Source organism: Rhinopithecus bieti, unplaced genomic scaffold, assembly GCF_001698545.2.
Source record: "Rhinopithecus bieti isolate Rb0 unplaced genomic scaffold, ASM169854v2 scaffold_2888, whole genome shotgun sequence".
Classification (NCBI taxonomy): domain Eukaryota; kingdom Metazoa; phylum Chordata; class Mammalia; order Primates; family Cercopithecidae; genus Rhinopithecus; species Rhinopithecus bieti.
Genome location: NW_016804209.1, coordinates 3223658 through 3251450, shown reverse-complemented (window position 1 = coordinate 3251450; position 27793 = coordinate 3223658). Strand labels below are relative to the sequence as shown.

The 27793-nt window shown below is 40.6% G+C and overlaps 1 protein-coding gene across 9 annotated transcripts in view; it reads left to right on the top strand.

Moving 5' to 3' along the window:
- PSD3 (pleckstrin and Sec7 domain containing 3) overlaps positions 1–27793 on the top strand; it is a 720908-nt gene that overhangs the window by 676227 nt on the left and 16888 nt on the right. For 8 of the 9 annotated variants that reach the window (XM_017867267.1, XM_017867266.1, XM_017867268.1 and 5 more), the window contains 2 exons: positions 214–358; positions 14548–14691. In XM_017867267.1, coding sequence (XP_017722756.1) covers positions 214–358; positions 14548–14691 — 289 coding nt within the window. The remainder of the gene's footprint in view (positions 1–213; positions 359–14547; positions 14692–27793) is intronic. The other variant, XM_017867272.1, reaches the window with a different exon arrangement.

The window sequence follows — 27793 nt, the reverse complement described above, 5'->3', positions numbered from 1 at the left end:
CACAGTCTTGCACTGTGATGATCATAGCTTCCACACCTCTATGGTGATCGCATAATGACAATGTTCATCTCTAATGAAGTTTCGTCAGGGATTAGTTGTACCAGAAGGAGTAAATGATTTTCATATGCCATTGCAAGTCAGTAACGTGAAATAGGCAGAGTGATGCACTTAGACATCGCAATATCCTAATATAAACGTATCTATTTCTCATAGGAGCCAAGAAGAAATGCAAGGGTGGATAAACAAAATTAATTGTGTGGCAGCTGTATTTTCTGCACCACCATTTCCAGCAGCAATCGGCTCTCAGAAGAAGTTTAGCCGCCCACTTCTGCCTGCCACTACAACAAAACTGTCTCAGGTAATCATCTTGATAGTGCTTTGACCTTGGGAAAAAGTACTTTGTAAAGTAATGTGATAAATATTTGTCTTTGGATAGTACTCCATGTTTTGGGGATGGATGAGGTAGCATATTGTATAAATGGGGCAGAATATTTTATTCTGTGATAGCATATTGTATAAATGGCATATTGTATAAATGGGGCAGAAATGCAGTTTATGATAGCATATTGCCCTGTGATAGCATATTGTATAAATTGGGCAGAAATGCAATACGCTGGATTTTACACTTCATGTGAGAAGCTGATGTAATTGAGTCTCAGTGAGTAGGACATATACTTTGATGTAGTTTCTAAAGTTTGTATTAGTTCTTTATTAGCCATGCTTGATGTTTTGTTTGTTTTAACTACCAGCTCATAATCTGGCTTGGTAACATGCTTTCCTTTCATTCATTTGTTAGCTCATTTTTATTGAGCATTTACCACATTCCAGGTTGTGTTTAGTGCTAGGAATACAAAAATATTTTCAGGAATCCACAGTTCATAGTACAATGGGAAAGGGCCTGCCCTACCCCTCGGAGCGGAGCTGAATGGAACATTTGGATTTTCCAAGCTAATAAAGATAAAGTGTACCAGAACCCTGCTCCAAGTGTGTTTACATAAGCCTCCTTCTGTTGTCAGATTAGTCTTACTAAAAGCCATGTTTTATCAAGTCCTTTTTCACTTAAAACTCTTCTAAGGACACTGCCTACAAGCCAGACAAACCTGTCTACAGTACCCCCTTGCCATTGACTAGTTAAAGATTTTGGAAGCTACTTTTGATTCCTTTGTGAATTTCTCATTACATAGAGATAGTTTTATCTGACTATGATCGACCAAGTCTTGGTATTAAGTAGCTCCCTACACATCTTTGATGTCATAAGATGTGTCCCATGGCAAGAGAGGGAGCGATTATCAATGATAATCCAGCGAGCTCTGGAGGTTCAAGGAAGGGACATTATCTAGCCTGGCCTTGGAGGTGAAGGAGGAAATGTGGTACCTCATGGGAAGCTTAAAGGATGAGAGGCAGTTAGGTGAGATGTGGGATGAGATAGGAGAATGAGCCAGCAGAGAAACGAAGGCCTAGAGAAGGGAGCACTGGACGCAGGAACCACACACAAGTTTTTAACTGTGACATGAGCACAGTGTTGAGAAAAAGCAAGAAATGCACCTCTGCGGAGGTCAGCAAAGGCCAAATCATGAAAGGCCTTGTTTGTCGTGTGTAGGATTTAGGATGCTTCAGTGGTTCCCAGCATCCTCAAAATAATAGCTTTAAGGCCGGGCACAGTGGCTCACGCCTGTAATCCCAGCACTTTGGGAGGCCGAGGTGGACAGATCACCTGAGGTCAGGAGTTCGAGACCAGCTGGCCAGCATGGTGAAACCCTGTCTCTAGTAAAAATACAAAAATTAGTGGTGGTGGATGCCTGTAATCCCAGCTACTCAGGAGGCTGAGACAGGAGAACTGCTTGAACCCAGGAGGCGGAGGTTGTAGTGAGCCGAGATCACGCCACTGCACTCCAGCCTGGGCAACAGAGCAAGACTCCGTCTCAAAATAATAATAATAACTTTACGCAGGAGAGTAATTTGATCACAATTTTGCTTTAAAAATTATTCTCATTACAACACGAGGAACTGTTAGAAGAAGACACTAGTATAAGCAGAAAGGCCCTTTTTAAAGGAATTTTCAGTAATCCAGAGGAGAGATAACTAAGGTAGCTGTAGAAGAAATGGATAGTAGTGGAAATGCTTGAGAGACCTTGAAAGTATGGAATGGACAGTTCTGGTGGCTCATGGAAGTAGAGGAAACAGGCTGTCATTGTGGCTTGGACAGCTGGGACTGTGGTGTCTGACTTACTTCTGGAGCCTCACCTCGCCGTCTCTTGATTTCCCCTCTTGCTTCTTAGACACCTTTCTTGGATCATTTTCTTCTTTCTCTCTAATGCTGCAGTGACCAGAGCTCAGAAGCAGACTAAGGCACTTGATAAGCAATTTTCCAAAAAGTTACTTAGATTTAATACAAATAGGGAGAATGTTGTGCCAGGAAAAGGGGGGAAAGGTCCAGTAAAATTTAGATTAAAAATAGGTCATATTTAGTGGCTGGGAGGTCGTTGGGTGTCTCAGTCCGTTTTGTGTTTCTATAAAGGAATACTAGAGCCTGGGTCATTTATAAAGAAGAGAAGTTTATTTGACTTATGGTTCTGCAGGCTGTGCAAGAAACATGGTATCAGCATCTGCTTCTGGTAAGAATCTCAGGAAGCATCAAAAGGTGGTAGAAGGGGAAAGAGAAACAGATGTGTCACATGGCAAGAGAGAGAGGAAGGGAAAGTGCCAGGCTCTTTTTAACAACCCACTTTCACTTGAGCTGATAGAGCAAGAACTACCTTATTATCCTAAGGGTGGCATCAAGCCATTCATGAGGGAACTACCCCCATAACCCAAACACCTCTTACCAGGTCCCACCTCCAACATTGGGGATCAGATTTCAACATGAGATTCGGAGGGGACAAGCATCCAAACTGTATCACTGGATAACCTTAGCAAGACCAGTTTTGGTGGAGTCATGCGAATAGAAACCACATTGGCCTTCTTTGATGGGGGACTGAATGGAAGGTAAAAAGGAAGTGGAGGAGGGGAATGTGCTCAAGTCTTGCCATCGTTATAAAAAACAGAAATACTAGTCGTAAGAAGGAGGAATCCATGGTTTCAGGAAAGATTCTTCTGGTTTTTAATTCATAATTATCATTAGGATATATTGAATGCTTACATGTAAGCATTACTTTTACTGTACAGTTCATACAGGACACAATGGCATTTAATCTTTAAGGATAACAAGTACACTACGACTTTAAGAGAAAGGGAATACTCTTATTGATGACCAGAAGATATGTTGGTGGACGTCTCCATCTATCCAACTAAAATATGAACTCTTAAAGCAAATGCATTTCTCTGCTTTAAATGTGGGTACTTAACATAAACAGCATACCACATAAAGCATATATCTTATAAAAGGTAAACCACATTACAGGATGTAAGGGGTGGGAAAAAATTGAGTAACTAGATGCAAAAGAATACCTTCCAAAATTGAGTTTTGCTCTATTAATTTTACAATGGACTTTCCCATTGTTCTTTTTCAGTAGATTGGGTCTTTCTCATATTCAGTTCTATAAAAGATCCAGGGGAGAAGGTGAGTTGAGGGCTGTTAATAAGCATGTCATTCGTGGAAGATGTGTGCAGCTTAGAGCAATATATGGGTGTTTCCTTGATTTTCGCTCACTATAAAATCTACAGTTCGGTTTACTTTATACTTTAAAAAATGTACTGCTTGCCTATTTATCTAGGGACTGTATACTAGTAAGTATGAATGTGTTCATCTTTTGGCGTGTTTTTACCAGAACAGGCAAGCAAACACATTTATCAGGGTAAGCACTCTTATTTCAAACAGATGACTTACCCTGGAACCAAAAATAGAATGCATAATTTTTTAAAACATCTTCCTTCATTTTGAACATAAATCCACAGAGATTCCAAAAAATGCATATGTAGTATCATCAGAGTTATGGATTGAAGATTTTAAATAAGAAACTAATAACCAAAAAGAACTATCCTCCAGTATCATGTAAGACAAGGGAACCATATCACTTCAGGAATTTAACTTATTTGGAAAGAAATGAGATGATCCCCACCCCGCCAATCCCGCCACACCACTGAATTACATCACCCAGCACTTGCTTTGTGGGCCTCAGTTTTCCATCCAGAAAAGTGAGATGGTTCTAGAATGTTTTTAAGGATTTTTCTATCAACAGCTCTGTATAATTTCTTTGCCAAGTCATAATGTTTGTTTCTAAAGATAACATTTTTACCTTTGAGAAACATATATGTAAAATTAAGCATGTATTTGGAGTAGCCCCTGAGGCTCTTGGGGATATCTATGCTGGGGTTGTAGTGCGCCTCCAGCAAATCCTGGAAGATGTCTGGCTGCCCGTAGGATTCCTCCAGTACCGCAAAGACTAGCTCCCATCCCTTAACCCAGGCGTGTTCGACCGCAGCAGCATTAACGTTTTGGTGTGGATAATTCTTTGTCGTGGGGGGCTGCCCTATTAATTGTAGGATTTTTAGCTATGTCCCCAACTTCTACTCACTAGATACCAATAGGAACCCCCCAATTCTAACAACCAAAAATGTCTCCAGACATTGCCAAGTATCTTCTGGGGTCAAAATCCAACCCACTCCTGTTGAGAACTACTGCTTTAGCCAGTGGATCTGAAGCCATGAGACCAGCTACTTTTTTTTTTTCCCCATACCCCACAACCTGGCTCTGACTCCCCTAAATGCCAGAACTTTTTGGGTAATTTTACTTTACAAAATACAGGTATAAAAACGTGAGTGCCTTGCTGGAAACACTGATAAAGATAAACAGTGTTGGGAAAAAATTAGACATTCAATTAAAAGATTGTTTGGTGCTTTTGCAAGACAGAGTGTCACTCTGTCATTTGTGGGCTTTGCTTTAATTTGTTCTCGTCTTTTATGCAAAACACATTAGCCTTAATCATTGAAATTGATTATTGCCAGTGCGGCGTGGTACTTTCTGCACAGCTCTGCTGTGTAGGAGGAGTCCCTTCTTTGTTTTTCATGACAGTGTTGCCAGAGCACATTTTCTTCTGTTGGGGTGGAAAGACTAGCTTGAAAATACAAGTTTTGCTTCTCCTTCTGGTGTAGCTCTCCACACACAGAACTGCATGGCTGGCCTTGTTCACAGTCTGCTCACGACCTCCCTTTCTGCCCACCAGAGAAGTCATTTCAAACTTCAGTGTGCACAACAGCTGTGTGAGGACTTGCATAAAATGCACCTTTCCCAGCCCCAGCAGGTCATTCAGGTCCAGGCTGGGGCCCAGGGACACGTGTGTGTTTCTCTTCCACTCCAGGCCGGCAGGTGGCTCCAGATCCCACTTAGACACTACACTGTAGGAACCTCTGCCTCCCCTAGGTCTTTCCTTGCTTCTTCAGAGAATGGTGCCCCGGGACGTCTTCATTTCCTGATATCTAGGCCTGTTTTCTTTGAACTCCAACTATTCTCATATAAATAAGTTTGAATCCATGGGTACTAAATACTCTTTTGGTCAGACTTGTGATGGACACTGATCAGAAGCAAAGCAGTCCTATGCTTGATTCTCACACTGAAGTAACCTCCACCCCTCCTTTTGTCCTGTAGTGTGACCACAAGACTGTGGTGCTCAGAGTCAAGTGAGTGGAGCTGACCTTAGGGGCTGTGGGATTTCAGGGGAGGTCATTCTTGTAGTTGCTTTCTTCACCGCACCCCCACCCACCCATTTCCACACTTTCTGTCATAAAGTCCTGTCACTTCTACCTCCTAAATATCTTTTTTCTTTTTTCCTTTTTTTTTTTTTTGAGACAAAGTCACTCTGTCACCCAGGCTGGGGTACAGTGGTGCTATCTTGGCTCACTGCAACCTCCACCTCCCGGGTTCAAGTGATTATCCTGCCTCAGCCTCCCAAGTAGCTGGGATTACAGGCGTGCACCACCATGCCCAGCTAATGTGTGTATTTTTAGTAGAGCCGGGGTTTCACCATGTTGGCCAGGCTGGTCTTGACCTCCTGATCTCAGGTGATCAGCCTGCATCGGCCTCTGAAAGTGCTGGAATTACAGGCATGAGCCACCACGCCTGGCCAATTTCTTTCATATTCTACACCTACTCCTTCAGATTTTCGTCATATTCTACCTAGATCATTGGTCTCCTCAGTTTTTTGACTATTCACCTCATCCCAATACTAAATATTTCAGCAGATACCTTCTACTATATGATGCCTTTTTAAATAAAATAAACTACATTTTCTACTGTCAATCCCAGTAGGAAATATTAGTAAGCCTTAACATTTTACAGTGCTGAGATTTAAAAAAAATAAAAGAAAACTAAATTTTTTCCCAGTGCCTAGGGATCTATTAAAATTTTTGAAAACTCATAAATGAGTTCAGCACAGTTAGACGACATGCAAGGGCATTTTTATGGTGTGTTAATTATATCTCAATACTGATTTTAAAATTCTCCCCAGTGGGTCATTTTGCCTGGGCTGCATACTCCCCACTTTGGAATAATCTGACCCAGATGATTTCTATAACCACTTGTGATCTCTCTTCCACTGGTATTATATCCTTCTGATCCATCCTTTATAGTTCTGACTAAAATATGATTCTAATTATGTCACTTACCCTTAACTGACTCATTTTTTCACATTCAAACTCTCTGATGTGGTCTTAATTGGTACCCACAGTTTTCCAGAATGGATAATTTTTTTTAGTTCATTTCTTAGAGGTCTGTATTTAATATATATTAAGTACCCAATAAAACAAGTAATTAAATCTTGTGGAAGCTATTTTGCTTATACTCGTTAAACACTGTTTAAGGTCTAAAGCTGTGTTAAATGTGAAATTATGAAACAGTCTTTTGGATTGAGCCTCCCTCAAACTGACTGAAAGACAGGTGGTCTGTATTCTAAATTCTGTACCACTTCATTTTGAGAAGGTTCCAGTGTTTAGCAGTTTGACTTGTAAGTTGCCCTGGAGATCCCTAAATATATTATTACCCTCAAAATCATCTGTCTCCTTTAAGACAGCACAATGGAAACAGTCTAAACCCTCCCCTGTGTACCTTCACTTTAAAAAAAATAAAATTCTGTTCAGCTACTGTTTACGGAAGATCCTGTATAGCAAGTACTATGTTACTATGTTAGATTTTGTGGGCATTATAAAAATAGGTGAGACAATGACCTTGGCCCTCAACTTCTGAGAGCTTAAGGTATTTGTTAATGTTAGGCAGGTAATGTCTATAAACCAAAAGCTGCCACATACTGTCTCTCTGCTCAACACTTCACTGGATGCTGGAGGATTTAAGAGAAGGAAAAAAGTGACCTGTTTTGCCTTTCTAAGAGTTTGTAATCGGGAAAGGAGATAAAACTCACACACAGGTCAGGGTGTATTTTGTGCTAAGCATATGAGATAGACATTTAAGTGCTGCAGTAATGCAGAAGAGGAAGAGATGGTGCAATGTGCAATAACACAGGTTTTGTTTTGTTTTCTTTTATTTTCTTTATCTAGACAGAATCTCACTCTGTCACCCAGGGTGGAGTGCAGTGGCGTGATATTGGCTCACTGCAACCTCTGCCTCCTGGGTTCAGGCAGTTCTCCTGCCTCAGCCTCCTGAGCAGCTGGAATTACAGGCTCATGCCACCACACCCAGTTAATTTTTGTATTTTTAGTGGAAACAGGGTTTTGCCATGTTGGCCAGGCTGGTCTCGAACTCCTGACCTTCAGTGATCCGCCTCAGCCTCCCAAAGTGCTGGGATTACAGGTATGACTCACCAGGCCCAGCCTGTAACACAGGTTTTGAGTGGAATTTGGAGCAAGGTGAGTAACCCTTAGTCTAGCCTGCACGTTTGAGAGCTATAGCAGAGGAGACCCAGCAGCAGTGGAGTTCACCAAGAGCTGTGAAAAGCTGAGTTCAGGATTGATCTGTCAAGTAAGAGAATGTGCTGAAGCTATGTTGTTAGCAGCCCTTTGGATTTCAGAAGGCTGTTCCGAGGTGACTTGATGATAGAAGTTGGGAGAATGTGGCTTCTGCCACTCTGTCCTTGTGTCTGAACTGGAGCAACTGCTTGAATTCTCTGGATCTCCATCTTCTCTAAGACAAAGAGGGTAGAAAGGACAGTGGCCAGGTTCTCTTCCACCATAGAACATTGAGGATTCTGTATCCCACAGCTTGAAGGAAAAGACTGGTGGCAGCCACTGTGGCTGTTCCCTCTTCTTACTCCCAGCACCCAGCACAGTGCTTGCTGTGGTGGGCGCTCGGTGAGGTTCAAGGATGGATAAATGGATAAACGTGTTCTCTGTTCCCCAGTTCTTTCTGCCTTCTCTCTCATTCTTCCTCCTTTCCCTCTTGGAGCCATCTGCATTTCTATTTTCTTGTTTCCTTTCAGTTTTCACAGCTGTTCTCTCATCCGTCTCTCCATGATAAGTACTATGTAAGTCTTATACTTGGTATAAAAAGATAAAAAAGTGATTTCTGGCCCTTGATCCTGGGCTTTGCATCAGGGGAGAAGGACTGTAACTCCAGGTCAGCCCTTGACTCACACTGCAATATCTTCAACAGCCAAGTTGCCTGTTCCCATTGCCTCATCAGTTAAACAATACTGTCTTCATAGAGATGAAATTAGAGCTTAATATGTTAAAGGAAATTATGAAGTTTTTCTCAAAACCCAAGTACTGTATAAATAGGAAAAAATGAAATACTTTTTAACAATTTTAATTGACCATATCATAATTATATGTATTTCCACGTGTTTTGCTATATCACTTTCTTATGGTAAGAACAGTTAAATTCTACTCTTTGAGCAAGTTTGAAATACACAGTGCATTATTATTAACTCTAGCCGCCATGATACACAATAGAACTTACTCCTCCTGTCTGACGTTTTTCGTCCTTTGACCAGCATCTCCCCAGTCTTTCGCCCCCAGCCTCTGGTAACCACCATTCTCCTTATTTCTATGAGTTCGACTGTTTTAGATTCTATATATGAGATCATCCACTATCTGTCTTTCTGTGCCTGACTTACTTCACTTAGCAAAATGTCATCCAGGTTTGTCCATGTTGTCGCAAATGACAGAATTTCCTCTTTTTTCAGGCTGAATAAGTAATATTCCATTGTGTATATATACCACATTTTCCTTATCCATTTGTCAAAGGACACTTAGCTCTCTTCTAGATCTTAGCTATTGTGAATGATGCTGCAGCCAAGAGCTGTTCCCTCTTCTTGAAGAAGATACGGCATGGTCTCACCATGAGAATGCCACATCTTTTTGAGATACTGATTTCATTTCTTTGGCTACATACTCACAAGTGGGACTGCTAGATTATCTGGTAATTCCATTTTTAGTTTTTTGAGGAGCTTTCATACAGTTTTCCAAATTTTCCTCACAGCATTTGTGAGAACAAATGTTGTATCCTCACATGACAGAAGACAGAGGAGCAAAAAAGGGCCTGACCTAGATCCCTCCAGCACTTTGATGAAGACACTAATCCCTTCATGAGGGACTCAATCACTTTCCAGAAGGCACCATCTCTTACTACTGCACAATGAGGATTAGATTTCAATGTGAAGTTTGAAGGGGATACAGTGAAACCGTAGCAAAGTCCTTTGCCCATTTTTTAATCGCTCCGTTTTCTTGCTATTGTGTTGTTTGAGTTCCTTATATACTTTGGGTATTAGCCCCTAATCTGAGTAAATGAAATCCTAAGTGACTTCAAAAACTTGCCTTTTAGATAAAATGTTATTGTATATATTATGAAAGGTCTTAATGATTTAAATCTATTGGCATATAACTACAACAACAAGTTTTCTTGTATCTAGTAGTTTCAATTTAATTTTTTTCTAATTGTCACTTCCTAGCTTAAAACAATTTTATGAGTTTGTTCTATTTTCTATCTCCCTGCCTTTTCTTTGTCAGATATAATATTTTCTGCCATTTCTGAAATCTCTTTTGCTAGTATTGTCTTATAAAACAGTATGTATGCATCCCTAAAGAATTGTAAAAGCAAAGACAAAAGCAGGGGAGGGAAGCAAATTCCTACTTTATCTTTCTTCATCATGTCTATGACAAATGTAATTGTCCTGAGTCTGAGAATATGATAGCTCCATGGCTGCATCCTCTCTCTCCCTTTGTTTTTTACTGTGTGTGTGTGTGTGTGTGTGTGTGTGCGCGTGTGTGTGTGTGTGTGTAAAATTTGTATCTTTCTTGCCATGGGATTCTAGCACTGGAATAATTTGCATGGTCAAGCTATGTCCATAAGAGCCACTTGGCATTTTTATTTCACTGTTCAAAATGGACAGATTTAAGGAAATGTGATTTTAAAATGCTTTATTTTGAGTTTACTTTATTGACTCCTGCCCTATGAAGGCAATGAAATAGTCATGAAGCATTTCTCATTGAACATCAGCACTTCTTCGATTAGTTCCTTCATAAAAATACACCCTAAATGACTAGCCCTTTATGCTACTGTAGAAACAAGTTTATGAAACATAGCTTGGTAACAATGAACAAACCCTGGCAAGTACTGGTATGGGGAGGAAAGTGAAAAACATAAGGTGTTGTGCATATTGTCATTCTAGCCTGTACTCCTCATTAAAATAAGTAGAAATTGGGATTTATTCAACAGAAAAAGAGGCATTTGAATATTCAAGATTCGAAAGCCTAAATCTAAAGCTTTTAGAAGTAGCAAACATCTAAAAGCATATTTGCATAGATCCAAAGTAAAAAAAATAGAAGTTTGTAAATTCTTTTACCAAATTACCTAAAATCTTATTTTTTAAAAAAATAAACTGGATTCGGCCGGGCGCGGGGGCTCAAGTCTGTAATCCCAGCACTTTGGGAGGCCGACATGGGTGGATCGCGAGGTCAGGAGATCGAGACCATCCAGGCTAACACGGTGAAACCCCGTCTCTACTAAAAAATATAAAAAACTAGCCGGGCGAGGTGGCGGGCGCCTGTAGTCCCAGCTACTCCAGAGGCTGAGGCAGGAGAATGGCGTGAACCCGGGAGGCGGAGCTTGCAGTGAGCTGAGATCCGGCCACTGCACTCCAGCCTGGGCAACAGAGCGAGACTCTGTCTCAAAAAATAAAAAAAAAATAAATAAACTGGATTCTATTATTGGATTCTAATTATTTCTTAACCAAAAATATAAAGAGTTTGGTTTCTTAACATACATTATAAATACCTGTTGTAGTGATACAAATCTATTTTTTCAAAGGCAAACAACCGAATAGGAAAATGGGTCCGGTAATTCACAGAAGAGGAAATCCAGTAAACCTATGAACAAAACCTCATCCTCGCTCATATTCAGGGAAATGTAAATTCAAATCACGGTGGTTTATTTCTTACCTATGAAATTAGCAAAAATTTACAAGTATAATAACATGACGTTTTGACAAGGACGTAAAAGAAAGAGAAATTTCAGACCTGCTGTGGAAATGTAAACAGATAAAAACACTTTAGAAAACAGTCATCTTAAAGATGTGCATATTCTAAGACCCAGAACTGCCAACTCTTGGTGACACACTATAGAAAAACCCTTGTTCAGATTCCCTAGGAGACGTGTAAGAATGTCTGTTGCAACATTATTTATAACAGGGAAAAAAATAATCCCAAAACAGGAAACCTGAAAACAAACTAAATATCCTTAAACAAAATTGTAATGTGTCCTGCAATGGGGTACTACACAATGATTAAAAGACAGGAACTAGAGCATACATGTAGATAAATCTTAAAAACATGTTCTGTAAAAAAAAAGTTTAAAAAGAAAGCCTTTCATTAGTTTTTATATAAAGTGTAAAACCTCGAGAATACACTTCTGGTTTTGTTTTATTTTTTTGACATAGAGTCTTGCTCTGTCACCCAGGCTGGAGTGCAGTGGCGTGATCTCGGCTCACTGCAACCTCCACCCCCCAGGTTCAAGTGATTCTCCTGCCTCAGCCTCCTGAGTAGGTGGGATTACAAGCATGTGCTACCACGCCTGGCTGATTTTTGTATTTTTAGTAGAGACAGGGTTTCACCATGTTAGTGAGGCTGATCTCGAACTCCTGACCTTGTGATTCGCCTGCCTCAGCCTCCCAAAGTGCTGGGATTACAGGCATGAGTCACTGAGCACCCGGCTACACTTCTGCATTTTTATGGTTATATACCTTTATATATGAATAACAGTGAAAAGGAATGAGATGAGCATGTACATGTGCAGATAATTTCAATTTATTTATATTTTATTTCTTAAATTTTTCTTAAATTCCTATGTTAGATATGTGTTTCTTATGTATCATTCAATATGACTTTTTATATAACTGAAATTTTTTTAGAAAAGAAGGAAAATACTTCATGCTTTTATTTTTGGAAGTAGTCTAGTCACTAAATAGCATTTGTCAGGAAGTCTATTAGGTAATTTACAATTGCAGTAAATACACAAAGGAAAACAACTTGGAAAGAAATAAAAACTTTCGATATAGTTTGTCTTAGCTCAGGCTACCATAACAAAATACTGTAGATTGGGTGACTTCAATAGCAGACATCTATTTTCTCACAGTTCTAGAGGCTGGAAATCCAAGATCAGGGTGCCAGCAGAGTTGATGTCTGGTGAGGGCTCTCCCCTAGGGCTGTGGATGGCTGTGATGGCCTTCCCCTGGTACTTGCATACAGTGTCTCCTCTTATAAGGGCACTAATCCTGTTGGATATATGCCCCACTTTTATGACCTCATTTAACCATTATTACTTAGGAATCCCATTTTCAAGTACAGCTACACTGAAGGTTAATTTTGAGTGGACATATTCAATCCATAACATAGTTGATAGTCCCCTTGGGTGAAAGTAATAGCTGAGTAAGAAGTTGTAAATAAAAGCTACCTGAAGCATTTTTGACATTCAGCATTATCAGTACACAAATAATAGGTTTGGAGTTGTAGACTCCTTTCTAAAATCTCAAAATAGGTTTCTTTTCTCCTTCTTCCTTTTCTGGGACTTCTCAGAGTGTTTCATTTTGTTTTGTTATAGCTGACGTTTAGAAATGAATCTTGTCACTTTTAGATCACTCCACGTGTTCGTGCCACCTTTCTTGTTCATTTTTCCATTCGTGTACTCTGCTTTTTACTTGTCATTGTTTTCTTCTATTTTGATGGTTTCTGACTTGGAGTTTGTTTTTGTTGTTTGGCTTTTAATTATTACAAAAGTCACTAAGATATTATATGTGATACTCATAATTTCTGGACATCTTTTTTTAATTTACGATAATGTTATATAATCTTAATATGGTGTCCATAGTTATTCATTTTCTGGTTTTGTAAAAAATTACTCCCCTCATTCTACAAGATTTTTGTATTCTGCAATTACGTTGGTGTTATATGAAATACATTTATCACCTAATTTAATGAGATTTGTTTCATTTGCCTTCACCCATTTATCTTATTGTACGTGTGAAATTTGGATAATTTGCATGTGAAACTAGAACAGTAAGGAGTCATACATTTTCAAGAATGCAAGAGAATTCCAAGAATGTTTTTAAAATGCTGGCAGAAGGTTCAGCAACATATCTTTCTAGGTAGCCTATTGCTAAGGTGATATAAATGGTACCCTTAGAATGGAAGTCCTTTGACGCAGGATCAACCATATTGCATTGGTACGTGGTACCTATAATAATGCTATTAAGGCAATAATTGCTAAATAGGTAGATACAGTTTAATTGATTTGCTGCTTTGAGTCAATAAAGTTGAAGGAACTAAACTCTGCTGCTTTGGAGAGAAGCAAGATAGCTGCATTTTTTAGAATATCATCTGATAAACTTCAGAGAAGAAATATTTCTTCATAGCTCTGCTTCTTTCAAAAAAGGAAAAAAAACTATGCACACGTACAATCCATTCCCTGTGATGGATGGGAAAGCTGGCCGCATTGCTGAGTGGGCATGAAATGGGGAAGCCAAGGTGTGCAGCTTCCACGCTAGGTGCGTAACTGTTCAGCTGGTGACACGCCTGTCAGGATATCTCTTAAGGCCTGGTCCCCACTCGGGGCGGTTACACCTGATAAGGAGCTCCGAAGCCATTTGGTTTTATGACAAGGGACCTAGTTAAAGAGGTTGGCCTTGATTGCCATCCTGGGAAGGAATATAGGAAATATGCGGACACCGGCGGGAGAAAGCTGGAAGGATGTGGCAGCAGAGGCACATTGGGCTGTTTTAGTGAGTTAAAGTCATTCAGCACAAGGGATTTTTTTTTTAAATATGCTGTGCTTCACTGTGTGAGCCAGGATAGTCTTGGTCTCCTGACCTCGTGATCCGCCCGTCTCGGCCTCCCAAAGAAACCCCATCTCTACTAAAAAATACAAAAAACTAGCCTGGCGAGGTGGCGGGCGCCTGTAGTCCCAGCTACTCGGGAGGCTGAGGCAGGAGAATGGCGTGAACCCGGGAGGCGGAGCTTGCAGTGAGCTGAGATCCGGCCACTGCACTCCAGCCTGGGCGACAGAGCAAGACTCCGTCTCAAAAAAAAAAGAAAAGAAAAGAAAAAAAAAATGCTGTGCTTTGTTGCTGACTTGCTTTTTTGAACACTAAATGGCATCACGATTTCCTGCAGGAGGAGCAACTGAAGTCACATGAAAGTAAGCTGAAGCAGATCACCACCGAGCTGGCCGAGCACCGCTCATATCCCCCCGACAAGAAGGTCAAAGCCAAGGACGTCGATGAGTACAAACTGAAAGACCACTATCTGGAGTTTGAGGTGTGTTGCACCCAAATGTTAGTAAATGCTGATTTCTGAGTTATCTTAGGATCTGTCCGTGAGGCGGTATCTTTCTTTGCAGTTACTGTCACTGAGAGAGGCGTGCCTTGCCCCTGGCTCTAATTTGGGAGCTCCTGGCAAGGTCAAAGTGGTCCCTCTTGTTTGTGATTCTGTTTAAGTGCCAAACAAACATCAAAGAGTAACTGCCAGTTTATACACTTAAAAGCAAATAGCCTGACTGGTTGGAATAGTGTGCGCCCGCTGTGAGGGGAAGAAAAAGCACAGTAGAGGGACATGCCAGGGTAGACAGCTGCTTTCTGTGTCCCTGCGTCTCTTCCGGCAGAATCGGAGTCAAAAAAAGCACTAGGGAGGAAATGAGTGGCAGAGGGATGTGAGGCATCAGCTTTTCCCTGCACATTCTTGCTGTTCGGCAACAACGTGCATTTTTCTTCTTGCCACCCACTGCCCTTCAGAAGGGGGCTGATAAATTAAGTTGTGGCCCATCCATCTATGCAGTGAGTGTGCTTATTAAAAAGAATGGTAAGGATCCATATGCTCTGGCATAGAAAAGTGTAAAATTTGGCCAGGCGCGGTGGCTCAAGCTTGTAATCCCAGCACTTTGGGAGGCCGAGACTGGTGGATCACGAGGTCAGGAGATCGAGAGCATCCTGGCTAACACGGTGAAACCCCGTCTCTACTAAAAAATACAAGAACCTAGCTGGGCGAGGTGGCGGGCGCCTGTAGTCCCAGCTACTTGGGAGGCTGAGGCAGGAGAATGGCGTGAACCCGGGAGGCGGAGCTTGCAGTGAGCTGAGATCCAGCCACTGCCCTCCAGCCTGGGCGACACAGCGAGACTCCGTCTCAAAAACACACACACACACACACAAAAGAAAAGCGTAAAATTTAAACACACATTGAAAACAGTGTATTTCCAAATCTTTCCGTGGCTCACTTTTCTTCCAAATTAATGTCAGAGTTAGACCGCCTTAGCCTCTACCTTCAGACATTTAAAGTGTTTTTTTTTTTTTTTTTTTTTTTTTTTTTTAATGTAGGTAGCATGCAATACAAAATAAAAAGAATTAATTATTTTGACTAATTTGACCTTTTTTGTTTTTGTTTTTTCTGTTGGGTGTGCTGAATCTGCCTTTAGCCGTTCTTGTTCACCGTAGCTCTGATCCCTTTTACTTCTCATCATTCCTCTCCTTTGTTTTCATCTTACCATCTCATTTCCTCCTCAGGCTTGAAATGTAAAATCTGCTAAGTGTCCACATCCTAGCGGTCAGTCTTTGCGGCGTCTCACACCGGTGCCTTCCATGCGTTGCTTTATAACCACTTCCTCTGCTGAGTCCTGGCTTTCTCCTCTCTCACTCTGCCCTCCTTTCTTCAGTTCATCCTAAATCCTTTGGCCAGTTGTTTTTCTGAGGTTCAACCCAGATGACTGCATTCCTCTGCTCAACAGCTGCCTACAGCTTCCCCCATTCCCCTCCCCTAATTACATCCTGAAGAAAGTCTCGGTTCTTTCATTGGGGAGGATTTGGCATCTCCACCTTTCCACGACCTCCGTCTTTCCTGCACGGGCCTCCCTACGTTAGTCACATTTCTGCCCACTCTCCCCAAACACACGTTTATACCTTTGTTCACTTACTTTCTTCTGCCTCGAATGCTCTTGCTGTCATCTTCTTTTCTGAAAGTCCTATTCGTCTTTTGAGGTACAGTCCAAATTCCTCCTATGAAAAACCTGATCTAGATATACTAGCTGGGATTCATCTGTTACAGTACTTGCCACAATTTGTTTAAGGTGAAGTTATTTTTACCTGTCTTTGTACCTGTAGTGGATTCCATAATGCCTCCCCCTACCCAAAACTATGATCCTGAGTTCATTTCCAGCCCTTGCTCTACGTGTGCTTGCTGAGTTGGATACAGTTTCATAGAAGCCTTAAAAAGTCTCTGAGTTATAATATTTCTGTTATCAAATGTAGCATTTGATTCAAAAAATGGCACTTCCACTACAGATCCAGGTACTAGTTTTCTTCATGGTGAAGCAAATCCTTGCTCTGGGCAGAGAATTATACTAAGAGAAATATTTATTTTGGTAAAGGTGAAAGTTTCTTAGCAAAAACTGTAGAAGTCTTACCAGCAGAAGACTTGAAAAATTTCAAAAAATAAATAAATGAAGAAACCAACAACAAAAGCTAGGAAGCTCATCTTTCCCCAGGCTTGTTCATTCTTGGGAAATGGGGTTCTCAAAAGCCATTATTATTCTTCACACTTCTGGAGTGGCTTTAAGCCATAGGCTCTTTTTGTTTCACACACGCTAATTAAATTTCCCAACACCTCAGTCCCAGCTTCCAGCACTCAGCAACTCACTGGAGCCTTTGATGCCAAAGGGGGAAGAGCGTGTCCCCGGGAGGTGGGGGGTGGCTGCAAGGCCATGGAAAGGTTGCCATAGCTAGGAGCCCTCCCTGCTTTTGAGTCTACAGCACTACCTCTTTTCTGAAAATGGAACCCACCAAGAGCCAGCATTTTCAATCTCTTACGTGAAGTTAGACCAGGCTTTGCAGGGATTAAGTCTTGCTTTCATCAAATCGTCACCTCAGCGAGCTTGCAGACTGCATTCCAGGACTCATTAAAATCAGAGCCATATGCTAATATGTCAGGCAGGTTGGCTTGTCTGTCAAGCTCCTTCACCTGTGTCTATCAGAAAGGCGCAAGGATACCTGACTTGGTACAGCTGATATTTATGTCATGAAATAGGGAGAATTTCAGCTGTCATCTAAAAAGGGTTTTGTAAAAGTAGTGCTTTTTAAAAAGTGAACAATTGTTTTTCAGTAATTTAAATTAACATTGAAGTCGTATATCAGATAGAGTCCACTTTGCTAGTATTGCAGCCACCAGAATTTGTCTCTTGTGAGTGCTTGCAGAGGGTCTTTGGACAACATCCTTTGCTTCATAAGCAGTATTTCCTGAATAGGCAATATGAGAGTTATTGACCATTTTTCCCAGCTTCTAGGACACTGACTAATTGATGCACATTTGGTGACAACACGCATGAAATTTTATTATTGTATATAAAAGATAACATCAGAGGAAGTAATTCTCTGAGAAACCTTAGTATTCATTATTTTAACAGCACCAGAAGCTCCCATGAACACAAACCTGGTGTGTGTTCTCACCCAGGTGAGAGCAGACAGCAGTGTCTGCAGTTCAGTGGGAGCCCACAGATGGGCAGTGACAGGAAGAGGGACTTAAATCACCAGGGAAGATCGCAGGCATGAATGGGTGCTCTCACCTCCTCCTATGGTGGGTCCTCCTCAGGGCCTCCCTTGGTTTCAGAGCAATTCTTAACAATTTTCACAAGTCTTCGTATGGAAAAAACACTTTTATTCTGGCAGAATATTAAGCTGTTAGTAATAACACCAGGAGTGTTCCTAATTTATGCATTTCCATTGTTTAAATCCCAGGTTGCTTTGAGTACAAACAGTGCTTCATGGTGAGCCAAATTTACCACTCTTTCTATGCCTTAGAAACTGTCCAAACTCTGACAGTAAATAATTAGAAATTCTGGTAAATGCATAGGTTCAGGGTTTAAGAAAAAATCTACAGAGAGCAAGGAAGCTTCCATCTTAGCCTGTTAGAAAGAAGATTCACTTTTACTTACAGCAGCAAACTTGACTCAGAATGGGCTCTCTCCATTGACTGAACTCTAAGGTGAAACCAGCAAACTTGACTCAAAGTGGGCTCTCACCATTGACTGAACTCGAAGGTGAAAGCAGCAAACTTGACTCAGGATGGGCCCTCACCATTGACTGAACTCTAAGGTGAAAGCAGCAAATTTGACTCAGAATGGGCTCTCGCCATTGACTGCACTCTAAGGGAAGACATGTCTTGTTTTCGACTGAATCGGTAACCTCCAAGCTGTGGCTTGAAATCTAATCTTACTTATGAAAGAGCCTTTAAGCATGACAAGTCTACATTGAGAAACTCACCATCATTTCCCAATTTCAAGAGATAAGTATCAGAAATAGCCACATTTCCTTATAAATTAACTTTTCTCTGTTTTATTCAGTTCCCATTTTACTGAAAAATATTTAATTGATCCCTGTGCTTCTGGTATATTGGGAAACAGATCAAGTTCTGGGGCAGATGGATGTTTTGTGTCAGATGTAAAATTTTACAAGGCTCCAAACAAAGCACAGTTGGTTGAGCTGTTCTGGAAAACACCTGGGCCCCTTAAGACACAGAACCATTAAAGAAATTCCCTTGACAGCAGTGCAGTTGGCGCTCATGTTTCGATTTTGTGTTTCTTCAGCTTTAGAAACAACAACTAGAAGAAGATGATGCTGTTTATTTCAAGATACTTTTCCTACAACATTTAAGATGTTACAGATGTTAACATAATCCTTAAGTTGAGCTGGACCTGAGTAGGGAGAGGAAGAAGATACCACATCCCAAGTCTATTAAAACCATGACTGGGCTGCAAGGGATTTACTACAGAGGAATTGCAGAAGGTCGGGTTAGTAGCTGGCTTTCAGGTGGTTGTAAAACAAGGTAGAAAACCAGCCGACACAATGCCAGTGAATTTTATGTTGCCAGCCCACCTAATGTCAGCGTGTTTTCTTTGGCCAAGCTAATGTTGTATTTGTTTTAATTGTAATTTAAATACGTTTAGGAAAGACAAGCCTTGTCCTTCCCACCATTCCCTGTTATTAATATATTACATCTGATAGCTTTCTACAGTTTGTGTCATTGCTCTGGTCCCTGAAGGCTTTTGAGTTTGCAAACCCTGTACTAGAGGCTGCAGCCAGTTTTATATGCATTAAGTATTAGTTAGATCTTTGAACATGGGCTTGGAATTAATAGTCCGTCCCTTCAGGCTCGGAAGGAAGATACTTCCCCGGTGTATGTGTTTTCAGGTTCCAATCCAGCAGGAAAAAAAAGAGAATGTCCACTTCCCTCATGACTGAAACCAAAGACTTAGAATAAAGGTCATTTGACTTAATGGACTTGAATTCAGCTGAATACCCACTCCTGAATTGCAACCCAGAGTAGCATATGCTTATGGCTTAAGACAGTTAGGGCCCACACCAACCACATGGCTGGGAAATTCAATTTTAGAAACAACAAATGTCCACTATAACAAAACTTATAAATTTCTTGGGACAGAATATTTTCTTAAAAATCTAGGACATTCTTGAAGCATGATGCACCTTTTTCTGAATTTCTAATTCTTGGTGATGTTTACAACAGCCTGATTCCTTCCAAAATTGATATCTTTGCAAAAAAAAAAATCCATTCACAGTCATTAGGAAAGCCCAAAACCATTCATATCTGGAAGCACGGATAATACAAATTTCAAGTTGTAAACCTTTCGTTTTACTGTTGGGTGTCATGTTGCGTAGTGAGTAGTGGTGGGTGATTTATTTCCTTTTGAGCACATTTTCTGGTTGTGATCCTAGCCTTATTCCTCAGATTGTTTATTTGTATTTGTCAACATTGGGCAGTAATTTTTCACGTTAGGGGCCATAATCTAGATCACTTTTCCTTTCACAGGAGCAATGCAGAGGCATATCTCAATACAGTGCCATCTGTCACAAGGCAAACCCACCCTCCAAAACAAAATTTTCTAGCTATTAAGCTACAAGAAGTCTGGATCATAAAAGTGCAAAGATAACCATTATTTCCTTGTTCTTCCTAGTGAAGGCAAGGGAGAAATTCTGTTAACCTACTTAAAGAAGATCAATAGCAAAAGTCTCAATCTTAGTAAGTCACTCTAGCCTGGAATCAAATGCTGTCTCCTTCACAGAAGACACGACAAAGGTGATTATATGTCTGGATCTGAGGAACTGAGATAGTGTAGGTTAATAGACTTCTCGGGGAAATTTAAGACTTTTCTTTTTTTCGTGGGATGCTAAGTACAGATGGTTCCCAAATTAAGATGATTTGACTTACAATTTTTTGACTTGATGCTTGTACAAAAGTGGCATGCTTTGAGTACAGTATTTAGTATATTACATGAGGTGTTCAATATTTTATTATAAAATAGGCTTTGGGTTAGATAATTTTGCCCGACTGGAAGTTAACATAAATGTTCTGAGCACATTTAAGGTAGGCTGGGCTAAGTTACAATGTTCAATAGGTTAGGTGGTGTGAATGTATTTTTGACTTAGGATATTTTCAACTTAGAATGGGTTTATTGGGATATAACCCTATCACAAGTCAAAGAGATTCTGTGTTACAATCATGAATCAAAAGCTAGAGATGTAAGATCAACAGTTTATACCCTGAGTCCAGTTAATAATACAGACGTGATCGTTGCCTTGTCATTTGGAGATGCATTTTGTATTACATAATGAGAGAGGACTAAGAGCTCTGAATTTTAATCTTTAAATGATAATAGCTGTGTTTGAAGAGAAGAGGAGCCTAGTAACAGAATTCTTTGAGCCACAGTTTTAGTAGATGATTGCAGAGAATTAGGGCCATACCTGAGAAGGAATAATAAGCATGTGATCTGAAATGACTCCCTGTCCTTAAATCCCTCCTTCATCAGTCGTTTACTGGATGCCTGAAACACCTGCTCTGATAAGGGTCACTCTTTTGGGCTAAGGTATTATCTGCAGGAAAAGGACAAGTAAGCTGAGAGATAAAATCATAAAATTTGAAAAAGGACTAGATTGAGAATCCATGTTAGTCTTGTCATTGGTGTATGTGGCATGATGTTATCCTTCGTGAACCTCAGTTTCCTGGTTATAGAAATGAGATGGGATTAGGTGAATTAGCTGATGAGGTCCATTCCAACTCTATATTTTCAGGAGAATGACAGATTAACACCAATTTGCTTTGGATTATGTCACCTTCACAAAGATTTCTAAGAGTGTTAAACATAGAACAAAAATATTTCAGTTCAGGAATGTCAGGTGATATAGACCAGTTCCTTTCATTTGAAGTAAATGTAAACCACCTATATGTGAATTTAAATTTTCTAGCAGCTACATTTAAAAATGGAAAGAAACAGGTAAATAGAGTGACTTCAGCAAGATGGCAGAATAGGAGCTTTCCGTTGTCATCTTCCTGCAGAAGCATTGATTTAGACAGATATCCACAGACAAGAGTACATTTGTGGAAGTCCATGAGTCCAGTGGAGAAGTTTCAGCACACCATTAGATTATAAAATCTGAGGATAGAGCCAGGCACAGTGGCTCACGCCTGTAATGCCAGCACTTTGGGAGGCCGAGGTGAGTGGATCAGCTGAGGTCAGGAGTTCAAGACCAGTCTGACCAACATGGTGAAACCCCATCTCTATTAAAAATACAAAGAAACCCCATCTCTATTAAAAATACAAAATTAGCCAGGTGTCGTGGCATATGCCTGTAATCCCAGCTACTTTGGAGGCTGAGGCAGGAGAATCACTTGAACCCAGGAGGCGGAGGTTGCAGTGAGCTGAGATCATGCTATTGCACTCGAGCCTGGGGAATAAGAGCAAAACTCTGTCTCAAAAAAAAAAAAAAAAAAAAATCTAAGAATAGACAGAATAATAAGTAGAAGAAAAACAGTTTCACTTTACCTATGCCCCCCCACCTCAAGGCAGAAAGGTCACTGCCAGGAGAGCCCCCTGCCACCACAACCTTCAGTTTCTTCCGCTGGAGAAAGTGGGAGTGTAATGAGTGAGTGTCTGACTCCCCAAGACATGCAGGATGCTGCCTAAAAGACCAAACTGTTTCCCGCCCCACTCAGAATATTAAGGCAATCAGCACAGCTGAATGGTTGAGAAAGATTGAAAGCAGGGAAGAGAGACCATGGAGGCTTCTAACTGCTCTGTAGACCTCCATCAGAAAGTTCTCCCCAAGCTGCATGAGTTGCCTCACCTACAGACCCCTTCCCCGAGCTGGTCCACAGGCACTCCAAATGCTCCATGAACCTCACACCCGCATGCCCACCCCAAGCCAGCTCCCAATGCATGTACAAATCATCTCTCATACAGTCATTGAGCTCAACTCTATGGGATTCAGAGAGGGCACACAAATTTGAGCATTACAGGACACTGGCCTAGGGCATGCAAATGGGAGGCTCTCAGCATTCAGTCTTGCAGGATCAAGAGAACACGTACAATGTAAGAATTACCCACTAATTGGAATGAGAAGTATAGAGTCTATAGACATGTCCATAGGAAAAGGTCTGAGAGAGCCTCAAAATCCCTAGCTCAGCTATTTGGAGAAAGTATTTCTCACCCAAAGACAGTAAAGATTGAAGATAACTGCTTCTTCTAATGCAAAAACAGCAGTGCGAGACATTAAGTAACACAATTCTGTAAAAATCAAAAAAATACAATAATATTCTAGTAACTAGTTTCAAAGACATGAACATCTATGAGTGAGTTACCTGAAAAAGAATTCAGAATAATTATTTTAAGAAAACTCAGTAGGCCACAGAATACAAAGACAAGAATACAAGAGTTCATTGATTCCTCAATGAAATCAGGAAAACAATGCAAGAACAAAAGAAGAAGTTCAATTAAGAGAAATTATTTAACAACCCAAACAAAAATTCTGGAGCTGAAGCATATACTGAATGACACTTTAAAAATGCAATAGAAAGTGTCAACAGCAGATTTTATTATACATAAGAAAGAAGCTGTGAACTTGAACACATGTCAGTTAAAATATCTAATCAGAGGGGAAAGAAAGGAAAAGAATGAAAAGGAAGAAAGAAATCTACAGGATTCATGGAAAACACCATGAAGGAAGCTAATCGCTGCATCATAGATGGTAATAAGGGGAAGAGAGGGAATGTGGCAGCAAGCATTTAAAGAACACTTATTTAAAGACTGAATACTTCCCAAATCTGGAGAAAGATACGAATATCCAGGTACATGAATCTCAAAGACCTCCAATCAGGTTCAACCCAAAGAGGAATTCACCAAGACATATTATAATCAAACTGTCAGAAATTAAACACAGAGTCTTGAAAGCAGGAAAGAAAAGGAGTTGAGAAGTGATGTATGCAAGATGGCTTAGACATACCTGGCACTTATGCCCCTCACAAAAACAACCAAAACTCAACTAGAGTGTCAGAGGGAAAGCATTAGAGTGCAACAAGGGAGTGGTGAGATCCCTCTAGTGTTCAGAAGCCCAGGAAGGCAGCATAGTGCGGGTGATCGGGCACCCTGCCTCTGCCAACTCATGTTCCCTGTTGAGATTAGCTTGGAGTCAAGAGGGATTACCCTTTGAGGGGAAAAGGTGAGCAAAAGATCCCCATCAGCTTCCATTGCCACTAAAGATACCTGCAGTTCTTACTACAAGAGTATACCATAGCCATAGCAAGCCCTGAGCCTAGTTTGGGGAGCTGCCTGTAATTCACACAGCTACGTTGCTTCCGATTAGGAGCACATGTTGTGCATCCCTCACTTTACCCTCTTTATGTAAGCGGCTGCAGTATGGTACCACCTTAAAACCAGATCCACTGCTACAGTGTGTCCTGCTCTGAGGGCCAGTGGCTTCTGTGCACCTCCAATCTTGGGTCTCCACTGTCATTCCATCGAGCTTACATGGGTGGGTGCCCAGCACTAGGGCCCAGGAACAACTGCAGACTCAGATCCTGCACATGAGACAAATTAATCCCAGGCTGGCTTAATTGCTGCAAGCTCATGCCCCTGTCTAGAGAAACAGCCCAGATGACCCACCAAAGGCAGACCTGCTGTTGAGCCAGCAGAACCACCATGTTCCCTCACCTCCAGCTGGAGGTACAAGCCAGCAAATATGTCCCTGGCATCCATATCCCCGAAACATGGAGCAGTTGTAGCCTATGTAACTTAGACGTGGAATGTAAAAATCTCAAACACAAAGAAACAGAGGGTAGAAGGGTGGTCACCAGGGGTTAAGGTGGGGGTTGGAGGGAAATAAGTAGATGTTGATCAAAAGGTGCAGATGTGCAGTCGTAAGATGCGTAAGTTCTGGAGACCTAATATACAACATGGTGATTGTATTTAATAATAACGTATTATATACTTGAAATTTCCTGAGGATAATAGATCTTAAAGATTCTCAACATAATGAATACATAGATGAAACAGGTGAAATTAATAATAGTGAGATTTTTTTTTAATTTTACATAAAATGTCCAAAATATTTTACATTATTTTTTCCATACAGAATCTTCAAAAATCTAGTGTTTGTTTTACACCTACAGCATAGCTCAATCCAGTCTAGCCCCATTTGGCATGTCTCACAGCCACACATAACTTGTGACTCACTGGCTGCTTGGGTTGGAAGGTGCTTCACCAAGACAAGCTCAGAATTGGATACGGACTCCTAAGATGACCACTTATGGTACTTCCCATTTAAAGGATCACTTATACTGGAAATTCCGAAAGTTTAAAATTACTTCACGGCTGGGCACGGTGGCTCACGCCTGTAATACCAGCACTTTGGGAGGCTGAGACGGGTGGATCACCTGAGGTCAGGAGTTCGAGACCAGCCTGGCCAACATGGCGAAGTCACTTCCCTACTAAAAATACAAAATACTAGGCAGGCATGGTGGCAGGCACCTGTAATCCCAGCTACTTGCTGAGGCAGGAGAATTGCTTGAACCCGGGAGGTGGAGGTTGCAGTGAGCCGAGATCGCACCATTGCACCCTAGCTTGGGTGACAGAGTGAGACTCCATCTCAAAAATAAATAAATAAATAGACTACTTCAGGTCCAAAAGGAATAAGTAAATCTTGGTGATGAAATGTCTTAGGAGATCACTGGGGAAGGTAGTTTAGGTCATAGTTCCTCCTGCTACTCCTCAAATCACACTGTAAGGATTTCCTGGAAGGACTGACCCTGTCCCATTAAGCTTGGCGTTAGCCCTTCTAGACCTGTGAGTGTGACACAGAAGCTGTCATGGAAAACTCTGGGAACATGCTTCTAAGGGATACCCGGTATGACTTCAGGGAATTCCGGTACAATCAGAAGGAAAAGCAAAGTGTAAACCAAAAGATTAAGCATGTGCCTCATATTAAAATGTCACCATAACAAGCTCCCTTTTTTGTTTTAGAAGATGTAAGTTACATAGGGAAAAATTTAGTGAGTGACAAACTTTTATCCTTAGCCAAAATTTAGTAAATTTACCCAGATAGCAGTACCTCTTTAACCCAGATTACTTACCTTGGGTAAGTAGAAGCTTAACCTTCTATCCTTGTGTTTCAGAGGCTACCTTTTTTTTTTTTTTTTTTTTCCTTTTGCTGAACAACAAACTTGGTAATCCTGTTAATCCAATCAGGGTGTGTTTTCTTTTTTAATTTTATACTCAGCTATAGTCAAAACCATCACAAGGCCAAGCTGGGTAGGACCTTTGGGAATAGCCAGACCCAGAGGCCTTGTGGGTGGCAGATCTTCATAAGGTTGGTCTGTTTGTGGGTTGGAACCAGGCAATTTGTTTCTAGAATTTTCCACCTAGAAAATAAAACGTGTGATGATTTCTAAGTAAGCTTTGTAGACTTACAGAATGTTGATTTTAGTTTTGAAAAAGAGATGAAAAGCTGAATACTTATACAGACTGAGTTTAAAGAAAGAATTTTGAGAGCTAGAGAAATGGTGTAAAGAATTAGAGAAATCATAGTATTTTTAAATTAGTTTTCAGCAGGAATTGCATACTCTTCTTAGCAACTCACTTCTCCTCCTTCTTCTCCACAAAGATGACAGTGTTGTTATTCAAGGGTAAAAGCACCTGCTTTCTACTCCTAGTCTTGGCGACTGATTGGGCCCTGAGGAAAGGAATAGCAGGGCCTGGAGGTGGGGAGCGTCGACTGGTGGTCACTCAGCTCTCCTTCCTGTCTGAAAGGCCTGTCCAGGAAACTCCACAGGGGCAGTGAAGAGTAAAGTAGAGCTGAGTCCACAGTCAAGAGCAGGTTCCTATGAGGGCTTCATGGGGCAGGGCCTGGGAACAGAACACAGACAAATGAAGCTCTCAGAACACTTTCTGCAGACTGAGGTCTCCTGGACTGTTCTAATGCGGAGCTCTTGACTTCTTCTGATTCTATCATTATGTGAAACCGTCAGCTTTTTAATTTGTAATTTTTGAAAGAAATGAAAGCCACAGAGTTCATTTAGAGAGCAATAGAGCAGAAAGGGAAAATGAATCAAAAGAATGGAATTCACACTTTCTTTGGATTTACCAGAAAGCCATGAACACAAACTATATAAATAAAAATGTGTGGTTATTTGCTATATTTAGGCAGTAGGTTACTACTGTATTCTGAAGCCTGATACGGGAGTAGCATAGGGAGAAAAAAAAAAAAAACCTGAACATTTTCTTTTTAAAAAATGTAATTTCCAGCATAACTTTCATGTAGGAACTCTGTTTTGCACGCAGTTGCTTTCTTAAGTCAGTAGGTAGTGGTGGGTAGGCCACCTGGTCAAGGAGAAAGTCTCTGCAACTTAATTCTGCCATCATCCTGTAGAACGCCAAAGGAAAATGAACAGTCCTTACTTGAATAAGCAGTTCCTTCAGAAGCTCCTTGTTTTGTTTTTTTTTTTTTTTTTTTTTTTTTTTTGGTTTATTTCTTTGTTTTCCATAGTAGAGATCCAGGAGCAAACTGTATTGCTGTGTATATGACATTATTGCTTTTCTGCTCATTTTGTCTTAAGATGACCTTTTGCCCTGTCTGCATGAGAAAATGAAATGTCAGGAGGAAATGTATTGAGGATTTGATTGCTAGAGCAGTGAGGTCTGAATGCAAATAGGAGCAGTAAGTTAAAATTGCAGCCCAGTTGTATTTTCATTCAGGTTGTTACTATCGTATTCATGTGTCAGAGGTCAAAAGAAGATACTATGCTATTAAATGGGATATAAAATGATATGCAGGGCTCTGGAGAGAAACTGTTCAGTGAGATCCATGTAAATATATGTGTGGATATGATTAAACTACTTTTCAAAGAATATCAATAGTTGTAATTTTTTTCAAAACGCAATTAACATTCACCCAAGTAGCAGCTTACATGGTCTTAGACACATCAATTTTTATTTACCCCTGGTAGGCATTGATGCTAGTGAAAAGGGATTTTTTTCCCTACATATTTGGGAAGTATTTATTTATTTTTTTATTTTTTATTTTTTATTTGTTTG